Consider the following 27,296-nt stretch of genomic DNA (forward strand, 5'->3'; position numbering starts at 1 on the left):
ATGGGAAGGGGCCAGGCCCTCAGGGCCCACTGGTCGCTGTCCCTCCCAATGGACCTTGCCCTATGTCCACTCCATTCTGGAGAGCCCCTCCCACGGCAGCTCTCCCCTTACCACTCCCATCCCCAGTCAAAACAGGCTCCAAAAAGGTGGTGGCAATTTAGTACCCCATGCTCTTGGCCTGAGGCCTCTGTGGGAAGCCTGGCTCATCCCACAGCTTGACATAGGGGCTGTGTCAGGAGGGTCTTGCATGGCCCCAGGACCCAGCCACAGCCTCTGGCCTCGGCAAGAAGGCCCTGGGCCCACCCGGGGTACCTGCCGCGTTACTGATGTCCAGATGCACCACGTCCTTCTGGTCCGCGAAGAGCATCTTGAAGTACTCGCTGCAGGCAGCCAGCACCGCTTTATGGGCCTTAAAGTCAACCCCGTCCACCACGAAAGTGCAGTCACACAGGAGCCCCAGCTGCCGCTGCTGGTTCAGCTGCTCCAGGACGTGCTGGCTGTGCTGGGGGAAATCCATGGCTGGGGAAGCCAGAAGGCTTCATGTTAGCGTGCAGGAGGGATGCTAGCTGGGCTCAACAGTCAAGCCCAGACTTCCCAGATAAAGGAATGCGAAGGAGACTGGGAGAATTAAAACAAGAGCGTGGTACTTCTGGCACAGAAGGACAGAGAAGTCCAGATGCTGCAAGCACAGACCCACCAGTGGCTCCTGCGTCCTTGGGCTTCACTGGGCAGGAAAATTCTCAAAAAGTTAGGAGGGGCCAACATAAAACAGCCACCTTTGTGCCTTGCAAGGGAATGACATTGAAAAGTCAAAAAACCAACCAACCAACCAACCAGAAAACACCTGGTCAGTTTAACATCAAAATATATATATACAAAATATATATATACAACATATATATATACAACATATATATATATACACAATATATATATATGTTGTATATATATACACACATACACACATGTATATATATATATATATAGTATGCAAGACATAAGCTTAAAATAGAGGATAGCACTTAAGAGCTTGTAAGCAGCCATCCACGGCACAACAATTGGTCTCTATTCACCTGGAGCAAAAGTGGAAGAAGGAGAGGCAGGAATATGAGGAGGATATGGCATGTGTGGTAACTGCCTCCGTGAACAGCTGCCTCCTTTGCCGTGAGACTGGAGGAACTGGATGGTGCCCAGCCACCACTACTGCACACTTTGAGCAAAGATTCCATAGAAGAATCCTGATCCAAAGGGGGACTATGCAGAACAGAATTTCAAATTCTCATGGACTATAGACTTTCTGGAGCCATGGAGGGTGGATAAACCCAAAAACTATTGCCCTAAGATAATCCTTCAACTTTAAACCAAAAATATTCCCTGAAGTCATCTTAAAACTGAACAATAGTTTAGTTTAACTAGTAAAAAAGGTCTGCCTTGAACGTTATGCTCTTTTAAGAACTACATGGGATCAAATTAACACCATCGACGCCAAAGATCAGAGACGACCCTCAGGGCCAGTGAGTTGATGTTAATGAGGGAGGAACAACTCAGAAAAGGAGGGTGAGAATGGTCACGCAACTCAAAGAATGTAATCAGTGACTCTGAATTGTACGTGTAGAAGCTGTTGAATTGGCGTATGCTTTGCTGTGTATATTCTCAACAAAAACAAAACAAAAATTTAGAAAAAAAATAAAAGCTCTTTCAACTGGACACATTTGGCTTGTGAAAAACCTATTTTGTTAGGTGTCTCATTTCATGGTGGACAGGTGAAACGTGTTTAGGAAGATATGGCAAGGCAGATGTTTTAATCGCCTGGAGTTTCAGGACTCGGCTGAGGATGAAAGACACCCTGGCCCCTCTCCTGCTACAAACCTCTCCCTCTCTCCCCCACCACACCATGTCTCTCTGACTCGTGGGCTCAGGGAGCCACATAAAGCTGGGGAGTCCTCTGTCTCCACAAGCCTCTGTCCTGATGATGGACCCTGGAGAAACAATGAGCTCTAGCTCTGACCCCAAGAGTTGCTGGCCAAGCCACAGTTTCTCAGTCCAGGGCCCCACTTAATGCCTGCACATCCTACAACTGTCTTGAGTGAAAATGCTCAGAAAGATTCCATGATGCCTAGTCATCACGACCTCCACCGGCCATGACTAAATAAGTACCCAACATAGCACTCCCTCCTGTAACACCACCCCGGCAGCAGGCCCAAGATCAGTTCTTTTCTGGCGAAAATAAGTAAGCCTTCCTTTCCAGAAACAATCAGTTTCGGAATGTTTCAGAATAAAAATCAGCCCCCACTCTCTGGGGCCACATTACTGGATCCCACAAGACAAGGGTGGTAAGAAGCAGTGATTTCTCTTCCAGTGACTCCAGAAACCCATCAGCCTCTTCTCTGAGGCCAGGTCTGCTCAGAGCTCCCCCAGACTGTCTCTAGGAAGAGGACACTTTGGGGCTCCCAGCCCCCAGGTTGAGCAGCTCCTAGCTGGCTCTGGCCGTTTCCCCAGGTTACATCAGCCTTAGAGGGGTGAGTCACTCCTGAGGTGCATGGTGACCATGTATGGGTGTCTGGCTAGGACAAGCTGCAATGAAGGCCACGCCCCTCTGTGCACATGGCTTAGCCAGCTCAGATCAGCTTTGACAGATGCAAAGTCCACCCACTCACAAGTAGGGTACAGGTATCCCCTGCTTTTCAAAAGTTCGCTTTACACCACTTTGCTTTTTATAAAAGACCTATATTAGCACCTGTTTCCGCTAACCGATAGAAACCCTAAGAGAATTTTCACTTTTACGAAAAAAGGCGAAAAATGGAAATAGTGTTTAGCGTTTGTTTTGCAGCAAACCATTAAAGAGGCAGCACGCACCCCAGACAGCAATGATGGCATTGCCAAGTTCCTTCCCCGGGAACCACACTCAGCATCTCAGTATCATAGCTTGTACTGTGTCTGTGAACATTTGTAAAACTACACTGTGCAGACATCGCTATGTAGGCTATGTATTTATCGTACCGTTCTTACTTTTACTGTGTTAGTGTTATTCTATGCTCTATATGTTATTTGGTATGACTTGGTAGGTTATATAAGTTAACGGTAATTGCATCTTCACTTTATGCCATTTTGGCTTACGAAAGGTTTCACAGGAATGCTCTACTTTCAGAGAGCAGAGGGAAACCATACGTATTTGCTGAGCTGGGGGAGGAAACCGGGTAGGTGGGCAGGGATTCCTCAGGTAAGGGGACCGTGGCAGCGGCTACAGGCCTGTGCCATGGTGTGCCAGCCTCTGAGTCGTATATTCCTTCTGCTGCAGACCTGGAAACACACTTTTCCCCCCTCCTTGTGTCCCCAGGACTCTGTTCTGGTCCCAGACACTAAGGCTCTGCTCTTTGGCTCTATCAGCTGTATCTATAAATGCCTGTGGCTAGAATGCTTCAGTATAAGCAGGGAAGAACCAGGGGCCAGCCCTGAAGTCAGCAGAACAACATGCTCGGAAGCCAAACCAGCCAGCAGCAGCAGGGATCTACCTGGGGGGCCAAGGCTGCTACCAACACAGGACACCTCATAAAGGGATCTTCCTCTAGGATCGTCAATCCCTAGGGCAAATCAACCCCAGAGCTCTCTCCTCTCTCTCTGCAATGGAAAAAGGGACATGAGCAGAGGTGTGTGTGGGGGTGGGGGCAGCCCCTGGGTTCCCACCACCAGTCACCCTCCACAATCTCAGGAGCCCCAAGAAAGATCTGGCAGATGCAGAAAGGGAGGGGGCCCCGGAGCCCCCCCCCCGCCCCAGCCAGCACCTCACCCTCCGTCCATGAATCTGGGGGTCTGGGCAGATAAGCCAGTGCAGAGCCTGCAAGTCAGGTCCAAACCCCTCCTTCTGGCAGTAGGCCTGGCTCCCTCACCCTCGCCAGGAGCCACCTGAAAACTGAGCTGGGGTGGGCTATCACCTAGGCTGTACAACAACCCGGGGAGTACTGGCTAGACCCAGGAGGAGCACACTTGCTCCCAGGCCCTCCAGCTGGAGAACTATTTGCTGGGAGGGTAACTGTGTGAAAAGACTCCAGCCAACAGGGGGGACAGGGCAGCAACGGTTCAAAGGGCAGGTGACTAGCTGCCATGTCTGGGACCCATGGGTGCACCGAGCCATAATGCTGCCACCCACCCCAGAGCTTCCTGGGAAAGGCAGCCCAGCCCAGCCCCAGGCAGACAGGGCTTCCTGCCTGGCACATGGATGGTACCCCAGTACCACCAGCACCCCCCTCAACACACACAGGAGAGAACGGGCGTGCGCCCACCACTAACGTTTCCCACTCAGTGCTAACCGCACTCTTCTTTCTGATGCAAGACAGCAACAGGCTGCCTGGGCCGCAGCTTGCCAGAACTGGACTCCTCCCCAAGTGGGGTGCTGGGAAGAAAGAACCAGTGGCATCTACCACTCCCCTGAGGTGGCCTCCAAGGCTGTTCCAACAGAGAAACACGCATAAAAGAGCATCTGTTCTGAATGAATCAAAGAAGAGGAAGAAAGAAACCAGGAGACAGGATGAAAGCCACAGAGGAAGCAGCAAAAGATGAGGAAGGGAAGGGAAGGAGGGGAGGGGAGCCAAGGAAGAAAAGAGAAATCAGCCCTGATTCCCCGGATAAGCAGGAGATTGAACACAGGCTCACAGGCACAGTCTCGCGAGCAACACTCCAGTGAGTGTGCGGCCCACGCGGCTAAATGGTTTCACCCACAAGCTGTGACATCAAGCTGCAGCTGTGGCATTGACAAATGCACCACCCTTGCCCCAGTGCAGCAAGTAGAGCTCAGAGAGTCACTGGCTGTCCTCACACTCTCACCTCCACCAGCTGGCTGCCTGCGAACAGCTCACACAACTCCTTCTCTCCCTGAGGCGATGTGGCGTGAGCGTGGGGGCACCAGCCTTCACCAGGTAGACCCAGGCATTTCCCCCCAGCCTGTGAGCAATGCTCTCAGATGATCACAGCACCCCTCCGACTGTCTCCTGTCTCCTGTCTTGTCTACTCCACAGCAACAGGACTCCAACCAGGATCTGGCCATGCTTAGAAGGGTACAGGAAAAGAGGTGAGGGCTGGGCCACACAGCGGGAGGCTGGGTAGCAGGGGCAGGGAGGTGAAGCAGCCTGTAGGGCACATGCAATAAAGAAGGCACTGTCCACAGAGACTTTAAAAAATAATACAATCAATAGTTAGTCTGTGTTTCATTACACCAAGTGTGCAGGCAATTCTAAACAATGTCAGCAATAAAATACTGTTCCCGCCAGACAGGCAGCTCTCACCGCCCCCACCCATGGTACAGGGTGCCCTTCACTCCAGCACAGTGTGGGAATCCCCTTTATTTCACTTGCTTTAAGGGTGATAAATGTGGGCGCCAGCTAAAGCTACTTCTAAGAAGAACTCTAAAAACTCAACTACAGAAAATGCAAATAGGATAACACCACAGAGCCCATCAGGCCCAGGGTCCTCATTTTAGATGCAGAAAGTGAAGCCTGAAAAGGGCATGTGACTTGCGCAGGAACCTGCTGCGGCCACTCAGAGACCGGTCTTGCTCTCAACATGAACTCCTAGCTACAACCTGACACCTTTCCCCGTGACACCTCCAGCTGCTCGGTTTTGACACTTGAGTGATGGGTCAGACCTCAGGTGTTAGAGCTGGAATGCTCTTCTGATGACACACAGCCCTGGCCTGCCTCACCTGGAATTCACGGGGTTAATGAAAAAGGGGGGAGGGATATCTGCAGAATGACTGCAAACAGGCCCAAGTGAACACGTGATGGCGTGGAGACAGTATCTGAGGATGGCTGCCCAGCCTCACCCTCCCTCCTCCATGAGTGCCTGCCACACCTCCTGTCAAGAAATGGAGTCTATTTCCTTCCAAATGAATCTGGACTACTTTCAGGGCTAGCCCAGAAGAGGCCTGGAAGATTCTGCTTTTGCACTGTTGGGATCCAGCCACTATGCTATAGGGAAGTCCGAGCTCTCCTGTTGGAGAGAGGGAACATACGGAGAGGCTCTGGGGGACGTGACACCAACATGGAGAGCCCCGTGGAGAACTAAGGCCCCAGGTGACACCACCAAGGCTCCTGGCAAGAGGGAGAAGCCTTCTTGGACCTTCCAGCCCAGCTGCTAGCGGAATGCTGCCACATGAATGTCCTCAACCAACACCATGTGGAGCAAAAGAACTGCCCAGTCGACCCAGAAAACAGAGAAGAAAAAAAATTACTGATGGTTTAAGCCACAAAATTTTGGGGTGGTCTATTATAGAGCAATAGATAAGTGATGGACGACAGATGGTAAAACTACAAAGAAAAGGGAATAGGCAGCAAGAAACTTCAGGATAGTGGTTCTCTCAGGATGGGGGGAAGGGCAGATAAGGATGTTCTGAGATACAGGGATTGTGCTATTTCTTTACTTGGATATATGTGGATTTTTAATTTAAACTAAACGTGTACATTTCACACACTGTTGTATGGAAGACATTTCAAAATTTAACAAAAGTTTTAACAAGAAAAATGAGGTACAGGTGCCAGGCTCAATCCAGGCACAGTGCAGAGCCCATGGGCAAGGAGGGTCATTTCCAACCATGTTCCTGGCCACTCTCACCAGTCTGTCCTGCCAGGGCCCCTGGGACGGCAGCACATCAGTGAGGTTTCAGCGAGGCTCACATGGGTGGGATCCAGGAGGGCTGGTTGCAGAAAACAATCCTTTTCATTTGTCCTTCGGTTCCAAAATGTCAGCAGACTGCTGATGTAAGAACGGTTTCTATTTGGGTTGTGAAATCTACCCTAGTCAATTCAACAGAGCCTGAATCCCAGATTCCCCCAATAATGACAAAATGACATTTATGGGGCCTCTTCAGCATGCCAGCAACACAGCCGTGCCTGGCCCACTCTCATCACCTAAGAACTAAGAACAAGGCCCGTTCTGGGCAGCGAGTTCTGTACTGCTGTTTCCAAGACTTCCGGATTCGAAGCAGTGCAGCATCCCGAAAGCAGCAAAACCTCTGGGGCGAGGCCAGCCAGGGCTTGAATCCTGGCTCCGCTCACTCTAGCAGGCGACCTCGGCAAAGCGTCTCCATTACAAAATGGGGCTGATGATACCGCTTCCCAGATCTGTTGTTGTTGGCTGCTGCTGAGTCGGCCCCGACTCATGGCGACCCCATGGGTGTTAAAGAGGAGAACTGAGCTCCATAGGGGTTTCTTTCTTTTTTTTTTTTTTTTTTTATGATTCAATTTATATAATTTTTTTTTTTGTACTTTAGATGAAGGTTTACAGAACAAACTAGCTGCTCATAAACAGTTAGTACACACATTGTTTTATGACATTGGTTAACAACCTCATGGCATGTCAACACTCCCTTCTCGATTTTGGGTTCCCTGTCACCAGCTTTCCTGTCTCCTCCTGCCCTCTAGTCCTTGCCTCTGGGCTGGTGTGCCCCTTTGGTCTCATTTTGTTTTATGGGCCTGTTGAAACTTTAGCTGAAGGGTGAACCTCGAGAGTGACTTTATTCCTGAGCTAAAAGGGTGTCCAGGGGCCATACTCTTAGGGTTTCTCCAGTCTCTTTCAGGCCAGTAAGTCTAGTCTTTTTTTTTGTGAGTTAGAATTTTGTTCCACATTTTTCCCCAGCTCCACTGGGACCCTCTATTGTGATCCCCGTCAGAGCAGTCAGTGGTGGTAGCTGGGCACCATCTAGTTGTACTGGACTCAGTTTGGTGGAGGCCACGGTGGTTGTGGCCCGTTAGTCCTCTGGACTAATGTTTCCCTTGTGTCTTTAGTTTTCTTCATTTTCCCTTGCTCCTGAAGGGGTGAGACCCGTGGAGTAACTTAGATGGTCGCTCACAGGCTTTTAAGGCCCAAGATGCTACTCACCAAAGTAGAATGTAGAACTTTTTCTTTATAAATTATGTTATGCCAATTGAACTAGATATTGCCCGAGACTATGGTCCCCACAGCCCTCAGCCCAATAATCCAGGGAGTTTGGATGTGTCTATGGAGCTTCCATGACCTTGCCTTGTACAAGCTGTGCTGGCTTCCCCAGTATTGTGTACTGTCTTACCCTTCGCCAAAGTTACCACTTATCATAGGGATTTCTTAGCTATAATTTTTACAGAAGCAGATCGTCAAGGCTTTTCTTCCATATGCTGCTGGGTGAGTTCAAACCGCCAAGCTGGCAGCTGGCAGCAGAATGCAAACCGTTTGCACTACCCAAGGACTATCCAGCTCTGTTAACCCATTGCCATTGAGTCGATTCTGACTCATAGCAACTCTACAGGACAGAGTAGAACCACTCCACAGCGTTTCCAAAGAGTGACTGGTGGACTTGAACTGCAGACTTTTTGATTAACAGCCGAACTCTTAACCACTGTACCACCAGGGCTCGTATATGTATATGTATACGTATATGTATTAGGCTAGAGACCACATCAGATGGTTTCTACATATCCTTTTACACCTGGTACCTTGGGTACACTCAATAACTATTCGGTGACTTGATCTTGTTAAGAAGTTGTAATCATAACCCATTATTCCTTCTAAATGCAATCTGGAAAAATCCAAGAGCCAAATGAGCATGAAGAAAGGGAGAGCAGGGAGGAGAGGGTACTCAGCAAGAAGTGTTCAGAGCGATTTTCTCTGCCAGGGAAGCACTTTGTATGGAACAAGTGTTCCATTACAGCCTGGCAGGGCTCCCCTCCCAGGTGAAGCCCGAGTGCCTGCCCAGAGCACTAAGTGCTGCACTGCGCACGGCTCCATCTTAGAGGCAAACAGGCACCTGACAAACACTCAGATTATTAGCAACCATTAAACTGCAGGGAGGGCTTCCACAATGCCAGACAGAGGGAAGCCATTAGGCCAGGAAACATCTAGTCTACCCCAAGGATCACAAACAGCAGGCCCAGTTTATAGAATGTGCTGCACTGGCTTCAAGCCTGGACATGAACACAGCCACCTCATGTCCTGAGGCTCTGAGAAGCCTGAAAACAGGTGAGAGGGCTCACCATCTGGCTTTCAATTGCTCCAAAACCAAAACCAAACCCGTTGCCATCAAGTCGCTTCCGACTCTTAGCGACCCTATGGGACAGAGTAGAACTGCCCCATAGGGTTTCCAAGGAGCAGCTGATGGATTCAAACTGCTGACTTTGTGGTTAGGAGCCAAGCTCTTAAGCACTACGCCACCAGGGCTCCTTCAGTTGCTCAGAGTTCCCGATTTTCTAGAAATACAGGTGACTCCTGTATGTAGCTCAGCAGCAACACCTCGGGCCAAGGAAGTGGAAGTTCAGAGCAGGTCAGTCTTGCATGAAACCTGCCTGCCCCCACCCTCCCCTCCACTCCAGTTCTACAGCTGGTCCCTTTTCAGGGGCAGAGACACAGATCAACAAGCCAGCCCACAAATACTCATAATTATTGCATTGCCCTCTATGGGTCCTCAGCCCATAAATTAGGAAATATGTATGGAGAAAAGATTAATTAATTTCACAAACATAAAGTGAGTACCTACTCAATGTTTTCTTACATACTGGGGATAGAGCTTTGAGTCTAGCAGAGAAGACAGAAAATAAATCAATATGTGACATAATGTCAGATACTAAGTGCTGTGAAGAAAGCGAAAGCACACTGAGGGATGGAGAGGTAAGAGGCTATTTAATATTTAAAAATGGAGCTGGGATACAAAAAGAAAGAGCCAAAATCAGAAAACTGTCCCTAAAACTTGAACAAATAGAAAGTGAGCAACAAAAGAATCCATCAGGCACCAGAAGAAAACAAATAATAAAAATTAGAGCTGAACTAAATGAATTAGAGAACAGAAAAACAATTGAAAGAATTAACAAAGCCAAAAGCTGGTTCTCTGAAAAAATTAACAAAATTGATAAACCATTGGCCAGACTGACTAAAGAAATACAGGAAAGGAAACAAATAACCCGAATAAGAAACGAGATGGGCCACATCACAACAGACCCAACTGAAATTAAAAGAATTATATCAGATTATTACAAAAAATTGTACTCTAACAAATTTGCAAACCTAGAAGAAATGGATGAATTCCTGGAAAAACACTACCTACCTAAACTAACACAATCAGAAGTAGAACAACTAAATAGACCCATAACAAAAAAAGAGATTGAAATGGTAATCCAAAAACTCCCAACAAAAAAAAGCCCTGGCCCGGATGGCTTTACTGCAGAGTTCTACCAAACTTTCAGAGAAGAGTTAACACCACTACTACTAAAGGTATTTCAAAGCATAGAAAATGACGGAATACTACCTAACTCATTCTATGAAGCCACCATATCCCTGATACCAAAACCAGGTAAAAAAAAAAAAAAAGACATCACAAAAAAAGAAAATTACAGACCTATATCCCTCATGAACATAGATGCAAAAATCCTCAACAAAATTCTAGCCAATAGAATTCAACAACATATCAAAAAAATAATCCACCACGACCAAGTGGGATTTATACCAGGTATGCAAGGCTGGTTTAATATTAGAAAAACCATTAATGTAATCCACCATATAAATAAAACAAAAGACAAAAACCACATGATCTTATCAATTGATGCAGAAAAGGCATTTGACAAAGTCCAATACCTATTTATGATAAAAACTCTCACCAAAATAGGAATTGAAGGAAAATTCCTCAACATAATAAAGGGCATCTATACAAAGCCAACGGCCAACATCACTCTAAATGGAGAGAGCCTGAAAGCATTTCCCTTGAGAACGGGAACCAGACAAGGATGCCCTTTATCACTGCTCTTATTCAACATTGTGCTAGAGGTCCTAGCCAGAGCGATTAGGCTAGACAAAGAAATAAAGGGCACCTGGATTGGCAAGGAGGAAGTAAAATTATCTCTATTTGCAGATGACATGATCTTATACACAGAAAACCCTAAGGAATCCTCCAGAAAACTACTGAAACTAATAGAAGAATTTGGCAGAGTCTCAGGTTATAAGATAAACATACAAAAACCACTTGGATTCCTCTACATCAACAAAAAGAACATCGAAGAGGAAATAACCAAATCAATACCATTCACAGTAGCCCCCAAGAAGATAAAATACTTAGGAATAAATCTTACCAAAGATGTAAAAGACCTACACAAAGAAAACTACAAAGTACTACTACAAGAAACTAAAAAGGACCTACTTAAGTGGAAAAACATACCTTGCTCATGGATAGGAAGACTTAACATAGTAAAAATGTCTATTCTACCAAAAGCCATCTATACATACAATGCACTTCCGATCCAAATTCCAATGTCATTTTTTAATGTGATGGAGAAACAAATCACCAACTTCATATGGAAGGGAAAGAAGCCTCGGATAAGTAAAGCATTACTGAAAAAGAAGAAGAAAGTGGGAGGCCTCACTCCACCTGACTTCAGAACCTATTATACAGCCACAGTAGTCAAAACAGCCTGGTACTGGTACAACAACAGGCACACAGACCAATGGAACAGAATTGAGAACCCAGATGTAAATCCATCCATATATGAGCAGCTGATATTTGACAAAGGCCCAGTGTCAGTTAATTGGGGAAAAGATAGTCTTTTTAACAAATGGTGCTGGCATAACTGGATATCCATTTGCAAAAAAATGAAACAGGACCCATACCTCACACCATGCACAAAAACTAGCTCCAAGTGGATCAAAGACCTAAACATAAAGACTAAAACGATAAAGATCATGGAAAAAAAATTGGGATAACGTTAGGAGCCCTAATACAAGGCATAAACAGAATACAAAACATTACCAAAAATGACGAAGAGAAACCAGATAACTGGGAGCTCCTAAAAATCAAACACCTATGCTCATCTAAAGACTTCACCAAAAGAGTAAAAAGACCACCTACAGACTGGGAAAGAATTTTCAGCTATGACATCTCCGACCAGCGCCTGATCTCTAAAATCTATATGATTCTGTCAAAACTCAACCACAAAAAGACAAACAACCCAATCAAGAAGTGGGCAAAGGATATGAACACGCACTTCACTAAAGAAGATATTCAGGCAGCTAACAGATACATGAGAAAATGCTCTCCATCATTAGCCATTAGAGAAATGCAAATTAAAACTATGATAAGATTCCATCTCACTCCAACAAGGCTGGCATTAATCCAAAAAACACAAAATCATAAATGTTGCAGAGGCTGTGGAGAGATTGGAACTCTTATACACTGCTGGTGGGAATGTAAAGTGGTACAACCACTTTGGAAATCTATCTGGCGTTATCTTCAACAGTTAGAAATAGAACTACCATACAACCCAGAAATCCCACTCCTCGGAATATACCCTAGAGAAATAAGAGCCTTCACACGAACAGATATATGCACACCCATGTTTATTGCAGCTCTGTTTACAATAGCAAAAAGCTGGAAGCAACCAAGGTGTCCATCAACGGATGAATGGTTAAATAAATTGTGGTATATTCACACAATGGAATACTACGCATCGATAAAGAACAGTGACGAATCTGTGAAACATTTCATAACATGGAGGGACCTGCAAGGCATTATGCTGAGCGAAATTAGTCAGAGGCAAAAGGACAAATATTGTATAAGACCACTATTATAAGATCTTGAGAAATAGTATAAACTGAGAAGAACACATACTTTTGTGGTTATGAGAGGGGGGAGGGAGGGAGGGTGGGAGAGGGTTTTTTACTGATTAGTTAGTAGATAAGAACTACTTTAGGTGAAGGGAAGGACAATACTCAATACATGGAAGGTCAGCTCGACTGGACTGGACCAAAAGCAAAGAAGTTTCCGGGATAAACTGAATGCTTCGAAGGTCAGCAGAGCGAGGGCGGGGGTTTGGGGACTATGGTTTAAGGGGACTTCTAAGTCAACTGGCAAAATAATTCTATTATGAAAACATTCTGCATCCCACTTTGAAATGTGGCATCTGGGGTCTTAAATGCTAACAAGCGGCCATCTAAGATGCATCAATTGGTCTCAACCCACCTGGATCAAAGGAGAATGAAGAACACCAAGGTCACACGATAACTATGAGCCCAAGAGACAGAAAGGGCCACATGAACCAGAGACTTACATCATCCTGAGACCAGAAGAACTAGTTGGTACCTGGCCACAACTCATGACTGCCCTGACAGGGAGCACAACAGAGAACCCCTAAGGGAGCAGGAGATCAGTGGGATGCAGACCCCAAATTCTCAAAAAAAGACCATACTTAATGGTCTGACTGAGACTAGAGGAATCCCGGCGGTCATGGTCCCCAAACCTTCTGTTGGCCCAGGACAGGAACCATTCCTGAAGACAACTCATCAGACATGGAAGGGACTGGACAGTGGGTAGGAGAGAGATGCTGATGAAGAGTGAGCTATTTGTTTCAGGTGGACACTTGAGACTGTGTTGGCATCTCCTGTCTGGAGGGGGGATGGGAGGGTAGAGAGGGTTGGAAGCTGGCAAAATTGTCACGAAAGGAGAGACTGGAAGGGCTGACTCATTAGGGGGAGAGCAAGTGGGAGTATGGAGTAAGGTGTATATAAACTTGTATGTGACAGACTGACTTGATTTGTAAACGTTCACTTGAAGCTCAATTAAAAAAAAATGATAACATCAGTAAATTACGTCCTGCAAAATTATATGTTGTACATATTACTAATGATAAGATGTAAAAACAAAACAAAACAAAAAAAATGGAGCTGGGGAGGACCTCTCCGAGTAGGTGGCATTTAAGCAAAGACCTGACTGGAGTGAAGAGCGAGTCATACTGCTGCAAGCCCCAGGACCATTCCAGACACAAGGAAGCAAATGCCAAGGCCCTGAGGCAACCCTGACCTTGGCAAAGTGGTCAGTGTGGCTGGACAGGAGTAAGTGAATGGGAGGACAACGGGAGATGTGGTTGGCAGTAGTAGAGGCTGAGATCACCAAGATCTCAGAGACACGTCAGACTTTGGAGTTTCTTCTAAGTGCACTGGGACACCTTGGGAGCACTGAGAGCAGAAGAGTGACATTTCTAAAGGGACACTTGGGTTGCAGCACACAGAACACAAAGGGACAAGCGTGGACACAGGAACATCAGTTAGGTTATTGCCATAGAGAAGCAGGAGATGCTGGTGGCCTGCGTCTTGGCGCTAACAGCAGAGGTGGGAAGTGGCCATATGTGAGATTCTGGTAGTGCCAGCATAATTAGCTGATCGAGTAGATGTGGGGTATGAGGAAACGGAAGGAGTCAAGGATGACACTAAACATCTTGACCTGAAAAACTGGCCAAATGGAGTGCTATTTACTGAGATGAGAAACAATGGTGAAGGAAGAGATTTAGTTGGGGGAAATCAAGAATTCTGTTTTGGCCAATAAAAGCTGAGATGTCTCCTTTATATCAAGATGGAAATGTCAAGTGGGCAGGTGGGTGTTTGTGTCTGAAGTTCCAGGGATAAGTGAGAACTGAAGCTAGAGATCTGGGGTCAGCAGTGTAGAGATGGTAATTAAAGCCCTGAGACTAAATGGGATCACCAGGAGAATATCTGATAAATGAGAGACAAATGGATTCAGAATCAAAGGACATGCATTTGAATCCTGGCTCTAACACTTACCAGGGTGACCTCTGGCAAGTTATTTAACCTGAGTTTTGGATTGCTCACCCCTGAGATAGGAATACCACATAACCAGCTGCCATCAAGAAATTCCAACTCCTAGTGACCCCATGTGTATCAGAGTAGAACTGTGCTCCATAGGGTTTTCAACAGCTCATTTTTCCAAGACGATCACCAGGCCTTTTTTCCAAGGCATCTCTGGGTAGATTCAAACTGCCAACCTATCAGGTATAGCAGCTGACCACATTAACTGTTTGGACCACCCAGGGACTCCAGTAGGAGGTGTAACAAAAATATTGGCAAAAGTGAAATTAGATATAACCTTCCCTACTGAAGTCTATGACTGAGTCACAGTTATAACAAAAGGAAAAAACAAACTAAACTAATTAAAACAACAAGCCAGATTATCCCAAGTGAACTCCCTTTACAGTGAAGCTCGCGGCTCCTCCCTGACAACGGCAGCTGGTCAGAGCCTCAAGAAGGGAGTCAGTGGGGCTACAGGAGTCACAGTCTGGTCCGATGTGACAAAAAAGTATACCTGCTGTTCCCTTCTGGCTTCGAGCTCCTGCTGGCCAGCCGCTGGTTACTGAGGAACTTGGTCAGGCAGGGCTGGGAACAGTTGCCCACTCAAGTTCAATAAGGCTGAGTTCTGGGTCCAATTTTCACATCTAGTGGGCTGAAGGAATAAAGCAGGGGGCATTTAGTTCAAAATCAACCACAGACCACTTCTGAAGTGTCAGGTGCCCTGCTGGGAGCTGGAGGCTCCCCAGGGCCTAAGACCAGGTCTGAGCCCCCAACCTGGGGAAAAAGCCACAGATTCTCTCATGACCCTGTGATGAGTGCTGGAGGCTGCCACCGAGGGCCACCCAGAGGTGAGGATATGGCACCCAGCCACATCTTGAAAAAGCCCCATGAACTAAGGTGAGAAGGCGTTCGGGTAGAGGATGCATAAGCAAAGGTGTGAGTGTGTGACAAGGAAACCCAGGAGTGGGAAGCACACCTCGGCATTACAAGAGCAAGGAGTGGGCGGAGAAAGCGGCCAGAAATGCGCCTGGAGGGGTAGGCTTGAGACAGGCACATGGCCCACGCATGCTACACCAGGCCTTAGTGTTCACCCTCAGCTGTCGGGAGCCATTCCCGGGTTTTACACAAGAGAGGGCCACAGTCAGATTCACATTTTTGGAAGGCTGCTCTGTCTGTAGAAGTAGGGAGAACAGTGAAAGTGGGAGACCAGAAGCAGAAAAACAAATTAGGAAGTCCCTCAGACCTAGACCCTTGGGACATAAAAAATGGGATAATGTCACACCCAGCTGGCACTGGGAAGGCTCGGCTGGAGCCCAGAGTCCAACACACTTGCATATGGCGCTCTCGGAGCAGCCTGCGCAAGTGGCTCTCCACTACGCATGACAGCATCCTTTGAAAGTTTTAAGTGCCTCTTCTTGGAGTAGCTCTAAGGCCCTTAATAACCTTGGCCTTTCCTAGGGAAAGCTGGACCATGCTGTCTGTCCCAAACCATAAACCCACGTGGAGAATTCACATCTGTTACTTGCATTGAAAAGAAAATTTCCACAAAGTCAGAGCTCTCAAACTTCTTCGTTTCTATTTACCAGAAAACTTTTAAGACATTTTTTACAAGCCCTGATGACTGAAAACTGCTCAAGAGGAAAACATTTCTCATAAGGGAAATGGAAAATTGTGGTAATCTGCACAAAGAATGTGTCACTGGGGAAAACTTTATGAGCAAAAATTCCTTAGAGGGACAAAACTGTGAAAATCCCCTAGAACAGCAGTTCTTACCCTTTCTTCCAGACACAGATGAAAGCCTCTGACACTGTGATATAATAAGCTAAAGACTTTCTCCCCAGGGAGGTGAGCACCCACGCGCGAGCACGCACGCACACACTCACACAATTCTGCATGCCATTTCAGGGAGTTTACTGACTCCCTGGGTCCAATTAAAATCTCCTGCCCTGAAAGATTAGTCCATAGGACTAATGGACCACAATTACCACAGCCTCTACCAGACCGAGTCCAGCACCACAACTAGATGGTACACGGCTACCACTGACTGCTCTGACAGTGATCACAATACAGGGTCCTGGACAGAGCTGGACAATAATGTAGAGTAAAATTCTAACTCCCAGAAAAAAAAGACCAGACTTACTGGTCTAACAGAGACTACAGAAATCTTGAGAGTGTGGCCCCCAGATGCCCTTTTAACTCAGTACTGAAGTCACTCCTGAAGTTCACCCATCAGCCAAAGATTACACAGGTCCATAAAACAAAGCGAGACTAAATGGGCACACCAGCCTTAAGACAAGAAAAAGAAGGCAGGAGGGGACAGGAAAGCTGGTAGTGGGAACCCAAGGTTGAGAAGGGGAGAGTCTTGACATGTCATGGGGTTGGCAAACCATGTCACAAAACAATATGTGTATTAATTGTTTAATGAGAAGTTAGTTCGTTCTCTAAACCTTCATTGAAAGCACAATTAAAAAAAAATGTTGATAAAAAAAAAAAAAAACTGCCCTGGAATCAAGCCAGCGATACTTAAGTACCTCGGGTAAGTTACTCAGTTTCCTTCTGGTAAGACGCGGATGACGATAAAAGTTTCTACTTCATAAAGTTGCTGTTGGCCATCATCGTTCTTATTACTACATATAAACTCATGCCAGCAATATTGATAAATTACAGAAAAAAAGCGGGACCCAACCCTCTAATCCTTGCCCCATCTTCTGAAACTGGATGTAAAAATATCCTAAGTAATTCAGGCATCCATCACAGATGCAGTTTCAACCCAAAAAAAAGACCAGAAAAAGGCCCCGCAAACTGCAATGCTTTCTGCACCCAACTGTAACCAGAATATGCAGCCTAAGTGCTTATACTTAATAGCAAAAGCCACCTTCTTTCTACAAGGAACACGATGATTCTGGAGGAGCAGCTAGGCTTTCAGTGAGAAAGACTGTTGTTGTAACTGCCATCGAGTTGGCCTCAGACTCGTGGCAGCAGCACACACAACAGGATGAAATGCTGGTCTATCCTGCGCCATCTCCATGATCGGTTGTGGGTAGGGCCATTGAGTGATCCACAGGGTTTTCAGTGGCTGATTTTTGAAAAAGGATCACCAGGCTTTTCTTCCAAGCCTTAGTCTGGAAGCTCCACTGAAACCTGTTCAACATCATAGAAACACTCAAGCCTTCACTGACAGACGGGTGGAGAAAGAAAACAGAACACGACAATTCCAAATGAAGGGATCAGCTGTCCCATGATATTACTTAAGATCATGAATCCCAGCCAAAAAGAAAAAAGTAGGTACAATACAAACTGCTTGGAAGTGGATGTAGTAGGACTTCCATGCAGCACATGTTTCCACATGTGACTCTCTTCTTCTGGGTTTGTCTTCCCATTAGGATTAGTTGACGGCTAGGGTCCTGTCTAATGTTAAGATTTAATAAATGCTGAATATATGAATGAATGATTTCATTCGTGAGACTTCCAGATTACAAGTGCATGCTATTATGGATTGGACTGTGTCCCCCAGAAAGATAGGTTTAAGTCCTATCCACCCTCCCCGCCCCCCGCCCTGCCTGTGAATGACCTTATTTGGAAACAGAATCTTTGAAGAGACTATTAGTTCATATGATGCCATACCAGGGTGGAGTGGGTCCTAATCCAGTCTGAGTGATGGCCTTACAAAAGAGAAGAGACACAGGCAGAGTTACCATGCAGTTATGCCAAAGTAGCAAGCCAAGGAATGCCCAAAGCTCCCAGAAGCCCAGAGACCTAAGAAAGGTTCTTCAGAGACCACATGACTGCTGACACCCTGAATTCACCCTGAATTCCGACATCTAGCGTCCAGAACTGTGAAACAACAAATTTCTATTCTTATAGGCCACTAAAACAGGACAAAACAAAAAACCATTACCATTGAGTCGATTCCGACTCATAGCAACCTTTAGGACAGAGTAGAACTGCCCTATAGGGTTTCCAAGGAGCGACTGGTGGATTCAAGCTGGCAACGTTTTGGTTAGCAACCGAGCTCGTAACCACTGTGCCACCAGGGCTCCTAAAGGCCACCAGTTTGTGCTATTTTGGTATAGCAGCTCTAGAGCAAATGCGCGCATCCACGCGCAGCCACACGCATCTGAAGTATCATAGGATCTGTGTGGGTGCTGATAAAAATGAGGTATTTACCTAGTATTTTGCATATTTTCTTTTTTATTTAAAATTTTCCCTATATCTCAAGATTTCTAACTACAAACACGAACCATATGAGAACTACACATGACAGAAGACAACATCAAATTATGTATTTACTGTTCCAAAGAGAATTCGAACTAAAGCGTTTGGGAAAACTTGATTGGGAAAAGCCAAATGATAAGAGGATATTTTAGAGGAGTATCTTGAGATCTCAAAACCCCAAGTTAGGCCTGGATAAAAAGCAGGTGGGATTGGAATATCCACAATTGCCAAGGATTTCTTTAACTGCTGGGGTCCTCGAAGCCAGATGCTGAATGCGGCACTGGAACAGAATTTCCAGACGGCACCCTTGTGTGGATTAAGAGTGGCTCACAGCCCTAGAGCTCGCTCTTGAACAGTGTGGCCCACCTCCAGCCTCTCAAATCCCCACCACCTGCAGCAGGAGTGAATCAGCAAAGCTGCTTAGAAGGCTTTTTAATGGATGACTTGCAACCCTGGGGTTTCTGGGTTTTTTTAGCCACCCACTTTGAAGTGTGAATTTCTGAGAGAAACTTGGAAACCACCCCCAAGTGCTGCCTGGTTCCTGGTCCAAAGACAGGCAGCCTGAGAGAGAGAGAGAGAGACACCAGGTGCAGTGCCCCAGAGGCACCGGGGATGTAAGGGCTGCTTAGGGGGGCCCTGGTGGGGAAGGCAGGGTTTACAGCTTAATTCTTAGCAGTGTGAAAGACTGGTCAGAAATCTAAACGTTCTGTTTCACTCGCCTTCCTACCATTCTCAAGAGCTCCTAGGTGGTGCTTAAAGTGCCTGACTACTAGCCAAAACGCTGGCAGTTTGAACCGACCTAGATGGAACTGACTTGGCAGCACCTGACATCAAGAACAGAGGCACCTCAGAAGACAGGCCTGGTGATCTGCTTCCGAAAGGTCACAGCCTTGAAAACCCTATGTTGCACTTCTGCTCTGTACACATGGAGTCTCCATGAGTTGAAGTCGATGCCATGGCAACTAACAACAACAATCATGATCCTCAACTTCTCAAACGCAAATATAAACCAGAGGAGAATACTTACAGCTTATATGGTAAAAAAAAAAAAAAAAACGGGTTCACAGTCCTGATACACAAAAGGCTCTTATAAATGAATCAAGAATGACAAAGAAAAGCCCAGTACCAGATGGCTTCACTGGTGAATTCTACCAAACATTTAAAGAGAAATTAACATCAATCCTTCTCAAACTCTTCCCAAAAAATGGAAGAGGAGGGAACACTTCCTAACTCATCCTATGAGGCCACTACACTGATACCAAAGCAAACAAAAATATGGTAAGAGAAGAAAACTACAGGCCCATATTCCTTAAGAGTATAGATGCAAAAATCCTCAACAAAACATCAGCAAACTGAATTCAGCAAAATATTAAAAGAATCATACACCGTGACCAAGTGGGATTTCTCCCAGGAATACAAGGGTGGTTCAGCATAAGAAAACCAATCAATGTAATACACCACATTAATAGGATAGATACGGGGGGAAAAACCACATGATCTCCACTGACGCAACAAAAGCATTCGACAAAATCCAGTGCTCTTTCATGATAAAAACACTCAATAAACCAGGAACAGGAGGAAACATCCTCAACATGGTACTGGCCATATGTGAAAAATCCACAGCTAACATCACGGCGGCAAAAGACTGAAAGCTTGTCCCCTGAGATTGGGAACAAGACAAGGAATGTCCACTTTCACCACTTCTGTTCAACATAGTACTAGAAGTTCTACCCATAGCAATTAGACAAGAAATAAAGGGTATCCAAATTAGAAAGAAAGAAGTCAAGTCATCTCTGTTTGCAGATGACATGATTTCGTATGCAGAAAACCCTAAAGAATCAAAATAAATAAATAAATACAAAAGTTAGAGCTGATAAATTCAGCAGTTAACAGAATACAAAGTCAATACACAAAGGAGTTGTTATTTCTATATGCCAGCAGGGAGCGAATCAAAAAGGATATTAAGAAAACAATTCCATTTACAATAGCATCAAAAAGAATAAAATACTTAAATTTAACCAAGGAAGTGAAAGACTTACACACTGAAAACAACAAAACATTGCTGAAAGAAATTAAAGAAGACCCAAATAAATGGAAAGATATCTTGTGTTCATGGACTAGAACACGTATATTGTTAAGATGACAATACTACTCAAAGCAACATACATATCCAATGTAATTTCTATCAAAATCCCAACAACAGTTTTCACAGAAATAGAAAAACTCATCATAAAATTCATATGGAATTTCAAGGGACTCAGAATAGCCAAAATAACATGGAAAAAGAAGAAAAAAGTTGGAGGACTCACATTTCTCAATTTCAAAACTTATTACAAAGCTATAGTAAGAAAAACAGTGTGGTACTGGCAAAAGGATAGACATATAGACCAATAAATAGAGAGCGCAGAAATAAACTTTCCCATATATCAATTGATTTTCAATAGGGTGCCAAGACTAAATGGGGAACAGACAGTCTTTTCAACAAATGGTGCTGGGAAAACTGGATATCCTCATGCAAAAGAAAGAAGCTGAACCCTTCCTTACCTTATATACCATTTACAAAACTCAACTCAAAATGGATCAAAGACCTAAATGTCAGAGCTAAACTATAAAACTCTTAGAAGAAAACAGGGGAAAAGCTTTATGACCTTGGATGTGGCAATGGATTCTTAGGTATGGCACCAGAAGCATAAGCAATAATAGAAAAAATAAATTAGTTGAACATTACCAAAATGAAAAACTTTTGTACATCAAAGGACACTGTTACAGATTGAATTCTGTCCCCCAAAAATATGTGTTGGAATCCTAACCCCTATGCCTGTGGAGGGGACCAGTCCCTGGAGAAGGACATCATGCTTGGTAAAGTACAGGGTCAGGGAAAAAGAGGAAGACTTTCAAGGAGATGGGTTGACATAGTGGCTGCAACAATGGGCTCAAACATAGCAATGACTATGAGGATGGCATAGGACTGGGCAGCATTTCAGTCTGTTATACATAAGGTGTCTATGAGTTGGAAATGACTTGACAGCACCTATCAACAACATACCTGTAGATGTGGACCCTATTTGGAAATAGGATCTTCTTTGTTGTGTTAATGAGGCCATACTGGTGTAGGGTGTGTCTTAAAACTTTTGAGATAGAAAAAGAACAGCTTAGACACAGAGATAATCAAGCACAAAGGGGGGAAGATAGATGCCACGTAGAGATTGCCAAGGAATGCCAGGGTTACAGCGGCTGAGACTAGGGAGGCTCCCTTAGAGCCGGTGCCCTGAATTCTGACTTCTAGACCCCTAAACTGTGAGAGAATAAATTTCTGTTCTTTAAAATCACCTACTTGTGGTATTTCTATTACATCACCACTAGCAAACTAAGCATTTGGTACCAGAAGTAGGATGCTGCTGTAACAAATACTGAAAACGTGGAAGTGGTTTTGGAATTGGTAATGGGTAGAAGCTGGAGGAATTTTAATGTGTTTCACAGTCAGGCCTCAGACTGCCTTAAAGAGACTGTTGGTAGAATTATGGACATTAAGGGAAGGGCAATTCTGATGAGGACTCATAAAGAAATGAGAAATCCTGAGAAAGCAGAAGTAGAGAAAGCTTCCACTGTCATGAACAGAATGTTGCTAGAAATGTGGATGTTAAATGCGCTTCTGTTGAGACTTTAAAAGGAAATAATAACCATGTAATTCGACCCTGGAGGGACGCTGATGCTTTTTGTGCAGTGGCAAAGGACTTGTCTGAATTACGTTCAAATGTTTGGTGGAAGGTAGAGATTGTAAATAATGACCTTGGATAGTTGGCTGAGGAGATTTCCAAGCAAAATCTTGAAGGGGACACAAGGTTTACATTATGTATCTTTTACCACAATAAAAAAAAAAAAACAGAAAAATTAATCAACAATGAAAAACTTATTTCCACACAGAAATTTGACCACAAATGATCACAGCAAATTATTCAATAGTCAAAAGGTGGAAACAACCCAAATCCCCATCAACTGATGAATGGATATACATTTAATGTATGTATGTACACACAATGGAATATTATTTGACAATAAAAAGAATTACTGACACATGCTACAACATGGATGCACCTTGAAAATACTAAAATATGATATTAAGTGAAAGAAGACAGTCACAAAATTACAAAAAACCACATACTTGATGATATCGTTTACAGCATAAATATATATACGTACAATACACACATATGTATAGTCACACATCGCTTAATGTCCATGACACATCCTGTGAAACAGGACAGTATGTGATTTGAACGTTGTGTGAACATCACCCGCAGCTCAGGCACAGTCTAACCTGCTTGGGAATTGCCACTGGCCCCATACTGCCTTCATGAGCCAGCAGCTGCTGGAGCTGGAGCACTAATCCAAACTCAACAACATGCTGCATGCAGGAAGCTATTTCGTCCACTACATCCCATTATGTCTGTTACATCTGCTGTGTCCCATCCTCCGACTGGGATTCTGAACTCTATTATAACCTTATGGATTGCAGACACGTATGTGGTCAGACACTACCCAGACATTATGCAGTGCAGAACTGTGTGTGTGTATATATATATATGTATATATGTAGTTGTTAGCTGCTGTTGAGTTGATTCTGACTCATGGTGACTCATGGTGTGCAGGGTAGACCTGCTCCATAGGGTTTTCAAGGCTGCGACCTTTCAGAAGCAGATCACCAGGCCTGTCTTCCTACGCGCCTCTAAACCAAAACGAAACCCACTGCCAACGAGTCAACTCTGGCTCATACGACCCTACAGGACAGAGTAGAACTGCCCCACAGGGTTTTCCAAGGAGCACCTGGTGGATTCAAACTGCTGACCTTTTGGTTAGCAGTCATACCACTTAACCACTATGCTACCAGGGTTTCCTAGGTGCCTCTGGGAGGGTTGAAATCACCAGCCTATCAGTTAGTAGTCAAGGGCTTATCTGCTTGTGCCGATTATATATTATATATAATATATATATATACCTATATTGGCCCTGGGTTGGGTTATCTATGTATGTATATAATGGAATATATACAATAAATTAGATAGGTAGGTAGGTAGATCGATATAGCTAAAAGATCTTAATGTAAAAGGCAAAATCATAAAATGTTTAAAAGACAACATCTAGGGTGTTATGGATTGAAATATGTCCCTCCAAAATATGTGTTATAAATCCTAACCTCTATGCCTGTGGATATAATCCCATTTGGGAATGGGTTGTCTTTGTTATGTTAATGAGGCAGGATTTGTGTAGGGTTATGTCTTGAGTCAATGTCTTTCGAGATATAAAAGGGATTAAACACAAGCTAGCAGAGAGACTGGGGAAGAGAGATGCCAAGTACAGGGAGACTGCCCAGGAGCAGAAGCTCAGAAGAGACAAGGACCTTCCTCCAGAGCTGACAGAGAAAGAAAGCCTTCCCCTAAAGCCAGTGCCCTGAGTTCAGACTTCTAGCCTCCTAAACTGTGGGAAAATAAATTTGGTTGTTAAAGCCATCCACTTGTGGTATTTTTGTTATAGCAGCACTGGATAACTAAGACTTAGGGAACAGCTTTATGAATTTGAAGAAGTTCCTAAAAAGAAACAAAAAGTGGTAGCTATGAAGGAAAAATTGATAAATTACATTAAAATGAAGAATTTCTATTTGTCAAAAAAGATCTAAAGAGAAAACACACGGCACCATCTGGGAGTGAATAATTATAACACATATAACTGACAAAGGATTAGTATCTAAAATGAAAGCAAACAAAAACGTCTACATATAAAAAGACAAACAATCCAATAGTAAAATGAGCAGAAGATTTAAACAGGCATTTCAGAGAAGCTGAAACCTGAATGAAAAGATGTTCAACCCACTAAGAATCAGGAAAATGCAAACAAAAAAAAACATGAATACCATTTTACTCCCATGAGGTTGGTAAATTTTAAAGTCTGATGATACCACCACTGTAGGGAGGATATGGCGCGACCAGACTCTGACACATTGCTGGCTGCAGTGTAAACTGGGAAAACTGCTATGGAAACAACTACGTACTATTTGAACAAGTTGAAGATGCACATGCCCTGTGACCTGGTTCCACGCCTAGGCGCCTGCCCTGGAGAGGCTCCTCACACATGCCCCAGGAGCATTCACGGCAGCACCATTTGTCTCAAAAAAGAAGATGAAGAAATAACCCAAATGTCCATCGACAATGTAAAGGATAATGGGATACTACAAATCATCAGTGAAAGTGAAATACAACACCATGGAGTAATCTCCAGAACATAACCTGAGCAATTCAATCAAGTCTTTTAAGAAAACAATATCATATTAAGTTCAAAAACATGTAAAATATTAAACAATACACTGTTCAGCATTATAAACACGAGGTAAAAACCATAAAGAAAAGCAAGAGAATGATAAAAACAAAATCAGTGATTCCCTGGGGGTGGGGTCGGGGTGGGAAAGGATCCGGGAGAGGTGGGGCAGGACTCCACAGGTAATGGTAACATTCTTTTTCATAACCCCGGTGACAGGTACATGGGTGTTCCTTGTATCCTTACGTGCTGTATACTGTAACTATTATTTTGTATCTACTCTGGTATTTAACAAAAACAGTTTATAAAATTAGACAATGTTTTATCTTCCTTTAACGATGTTTTGAAACATTAACTTGGGCCACTGACTGAGTTACAATAAACGAGGCAAGTAGCTGACAGGGGCCCACATGACCCTTCGACTCCTGCAGTGAGAAGTCTTCACCAATCTGGCTTCTGGGATTCAGAGACACAGCCTCCCACTGGGCAGGACCTCGAAATTAGAGGACAGCCTTCCCTTCGGGACAGGAAAAGTGAGCTGCTTAGATTAACAGTTCTAGTATAGGAAGTGGTACAGGCAGGGTGGTCTGGGATAAAGAATTTAACTTTACCCAAAGAATTTGGTCTTTGTCCTCAATTCCTGTGAGATAAACTCTAAAACCTTAGAATTCCCAGTGACTGAGGTGTCTCTGATGAACCCTGATGGCGCAGTGGTTAAGTGCTATAGCTGCTAACTCAAAGGTCGGCAGTTCAGATCCACCAGCCGTTCCTTGGAAACCCTACGGGCCAGTTCTACTCTGTCCTATAGAGTCACTGTGAGTCAGAATCAACTTGACAACAACGATTTTGGTTTTGGTTTTTTGTTTCTAGGCTACATCTGGGGGTTTATGCTAATAAGTGCCTCTTGGGTAGGGGCTGGCCAGTTGAGAAAGACCCACCAAGTGATATTAGTCTGACCTCAGGAGAGCGGGGAGAGCCAGAGGTTGAATTCATCCGTATGGTGCAATGATTAAATCAATCACGACAACATAACGAGGCCCCAGTAAAGGCTCTGGACACAGAAGCTCTAGGGGCTTCCTGGTTGGTGAAAGACATTGATGCATGTGGGAGGGTAGCGTGTCCTTTTTTGGGATATGGAAGCTCCTTGTTGGGAACCCCCCCAGACCTTGCCCTATGCATCTCTTCATTTATATCCTTTTTTGCTATAATAAAATTCTAACCATGAGTATAACAGTACCTTCCTGAGTTCTGTGAGTCGTTCTAGTGAATTATCAAGTCCAGGGTAACGGAAGCTAGCAGGTCAGAAGTGAGGAAGCCCCGAGGATCCCTGAACTTATGGCTGGCATCCTGAGGGAGTAGTGGGAAAACACCAAATTTGTAATCAGCAGGTCAGATGTGAGGGTGTCATGGGGATTCCCAAGCTTGTTGCTGGTGTCTGAAGTCTGGGGCAGACTTGGCAGTCTGGAGGTCTGTGCCCTTTAACTTGTGAGATCTGACCTAGCTGTGATGGCTAGGGTCAGAGTAAGAACTGGAACTGAATTGAACAGAAGTGAATTGGAACTGAATTCAGTTGGTGTCAGGAAGTGGAATAGGTATCAGTGATCTTTACAGGTGAGGAGAACAGATTCTATGACCAGACCTTTAAAACCAAAAGCTGCGCACGGCTGAGTATGTATGTGGTATTACAATGAACCCACCAAGCTTGCTTTCTGGCCTAGTCCCCATTTTGAGGCTTTGTCCAAGCTGCCCTTTACACATGAGCTAATAACTGTCAATCCTAGCCATGTCTTTGCTTCCTTTCTTTCAACTCAAGGCATAATAAGAAACTTCTCTCGAATTCATAGCAAACAGGTTTGAACTCACAAACCCAAGACCCAGTTTTCTACATGTCTCTGTGTTGATTACATCATTGAGGTCAGTCTTAATTTGACCTCCAACTGTCAAGCTATTGATACCCACGAGGCCCTCCTGGAGTGCTAGCTACCTGTGCTAATACTCACACATCTGTAGCAAATGCTGAAATCACTTAATGCTAAATGCTTAACCTTTGACCTCTATCATTTCAATCATTTAAAAGTTGTTGCTGGCAAAAGAAGTGGATTATGGTCTCCAGAATAATATGCTTTGTGTACAAAATGTATTCGGAGTTCTTTTCTCTAAGGCTGCGGTCCTTCCCTGTTATGATGTCCACT

The 27,296-nt window shown here is 44.6% G+C and overlaps 1 protein-coding gene across 5 annotated transcripts in view; it reads right to left on the bottom strand.

Moving 5' to 3' along the window:
• Positions 1-27,296, bottom strand: part of ZBTB17 (zinc finger and BTB domain containing 17) — a 41,491-nt gene that overhangs the window by 7,969 nt on the left and 6,226 nt on the right. For 2 of the 5 annotated variants that reach the window (XM_010593088.3, XM_003413145.4), the window contains exon 3: positions 313-519. The exons of 1 other annotated variant lie outside the window; for it this stretch is intronic. In XM_010593088.3, the coding sequence (XP_010591390.1) occupies positions 313-517 (205 nt within the window). In that variant the 5' untranslated portion in view covers positions 518-519. Of the gene's footprint in view, positions 1-312; positions 520-4,821; positions 5,043-27,296 lie in introns of those variants that run through there. 2 more of the 5 variants (XM_023552032.2, XM_064281342.1) reach the window with 2 other exon arrangements.

This window comes from Loxodonta africana, chromosome 3 (genome assembly GCF_030014295.1).
Source record: "Loxodonta africana isolate mLoxAfr1 chromosome 3, mLoxAfr1.hap2, whole genome shotgun sequence".
Classification (NCBI taxonomy): Eukaryota; Metazoa; Chordata; class Mammalia; order Proboscidea; family Elephantidae; genus Loxodonta; species Loxodonta africana.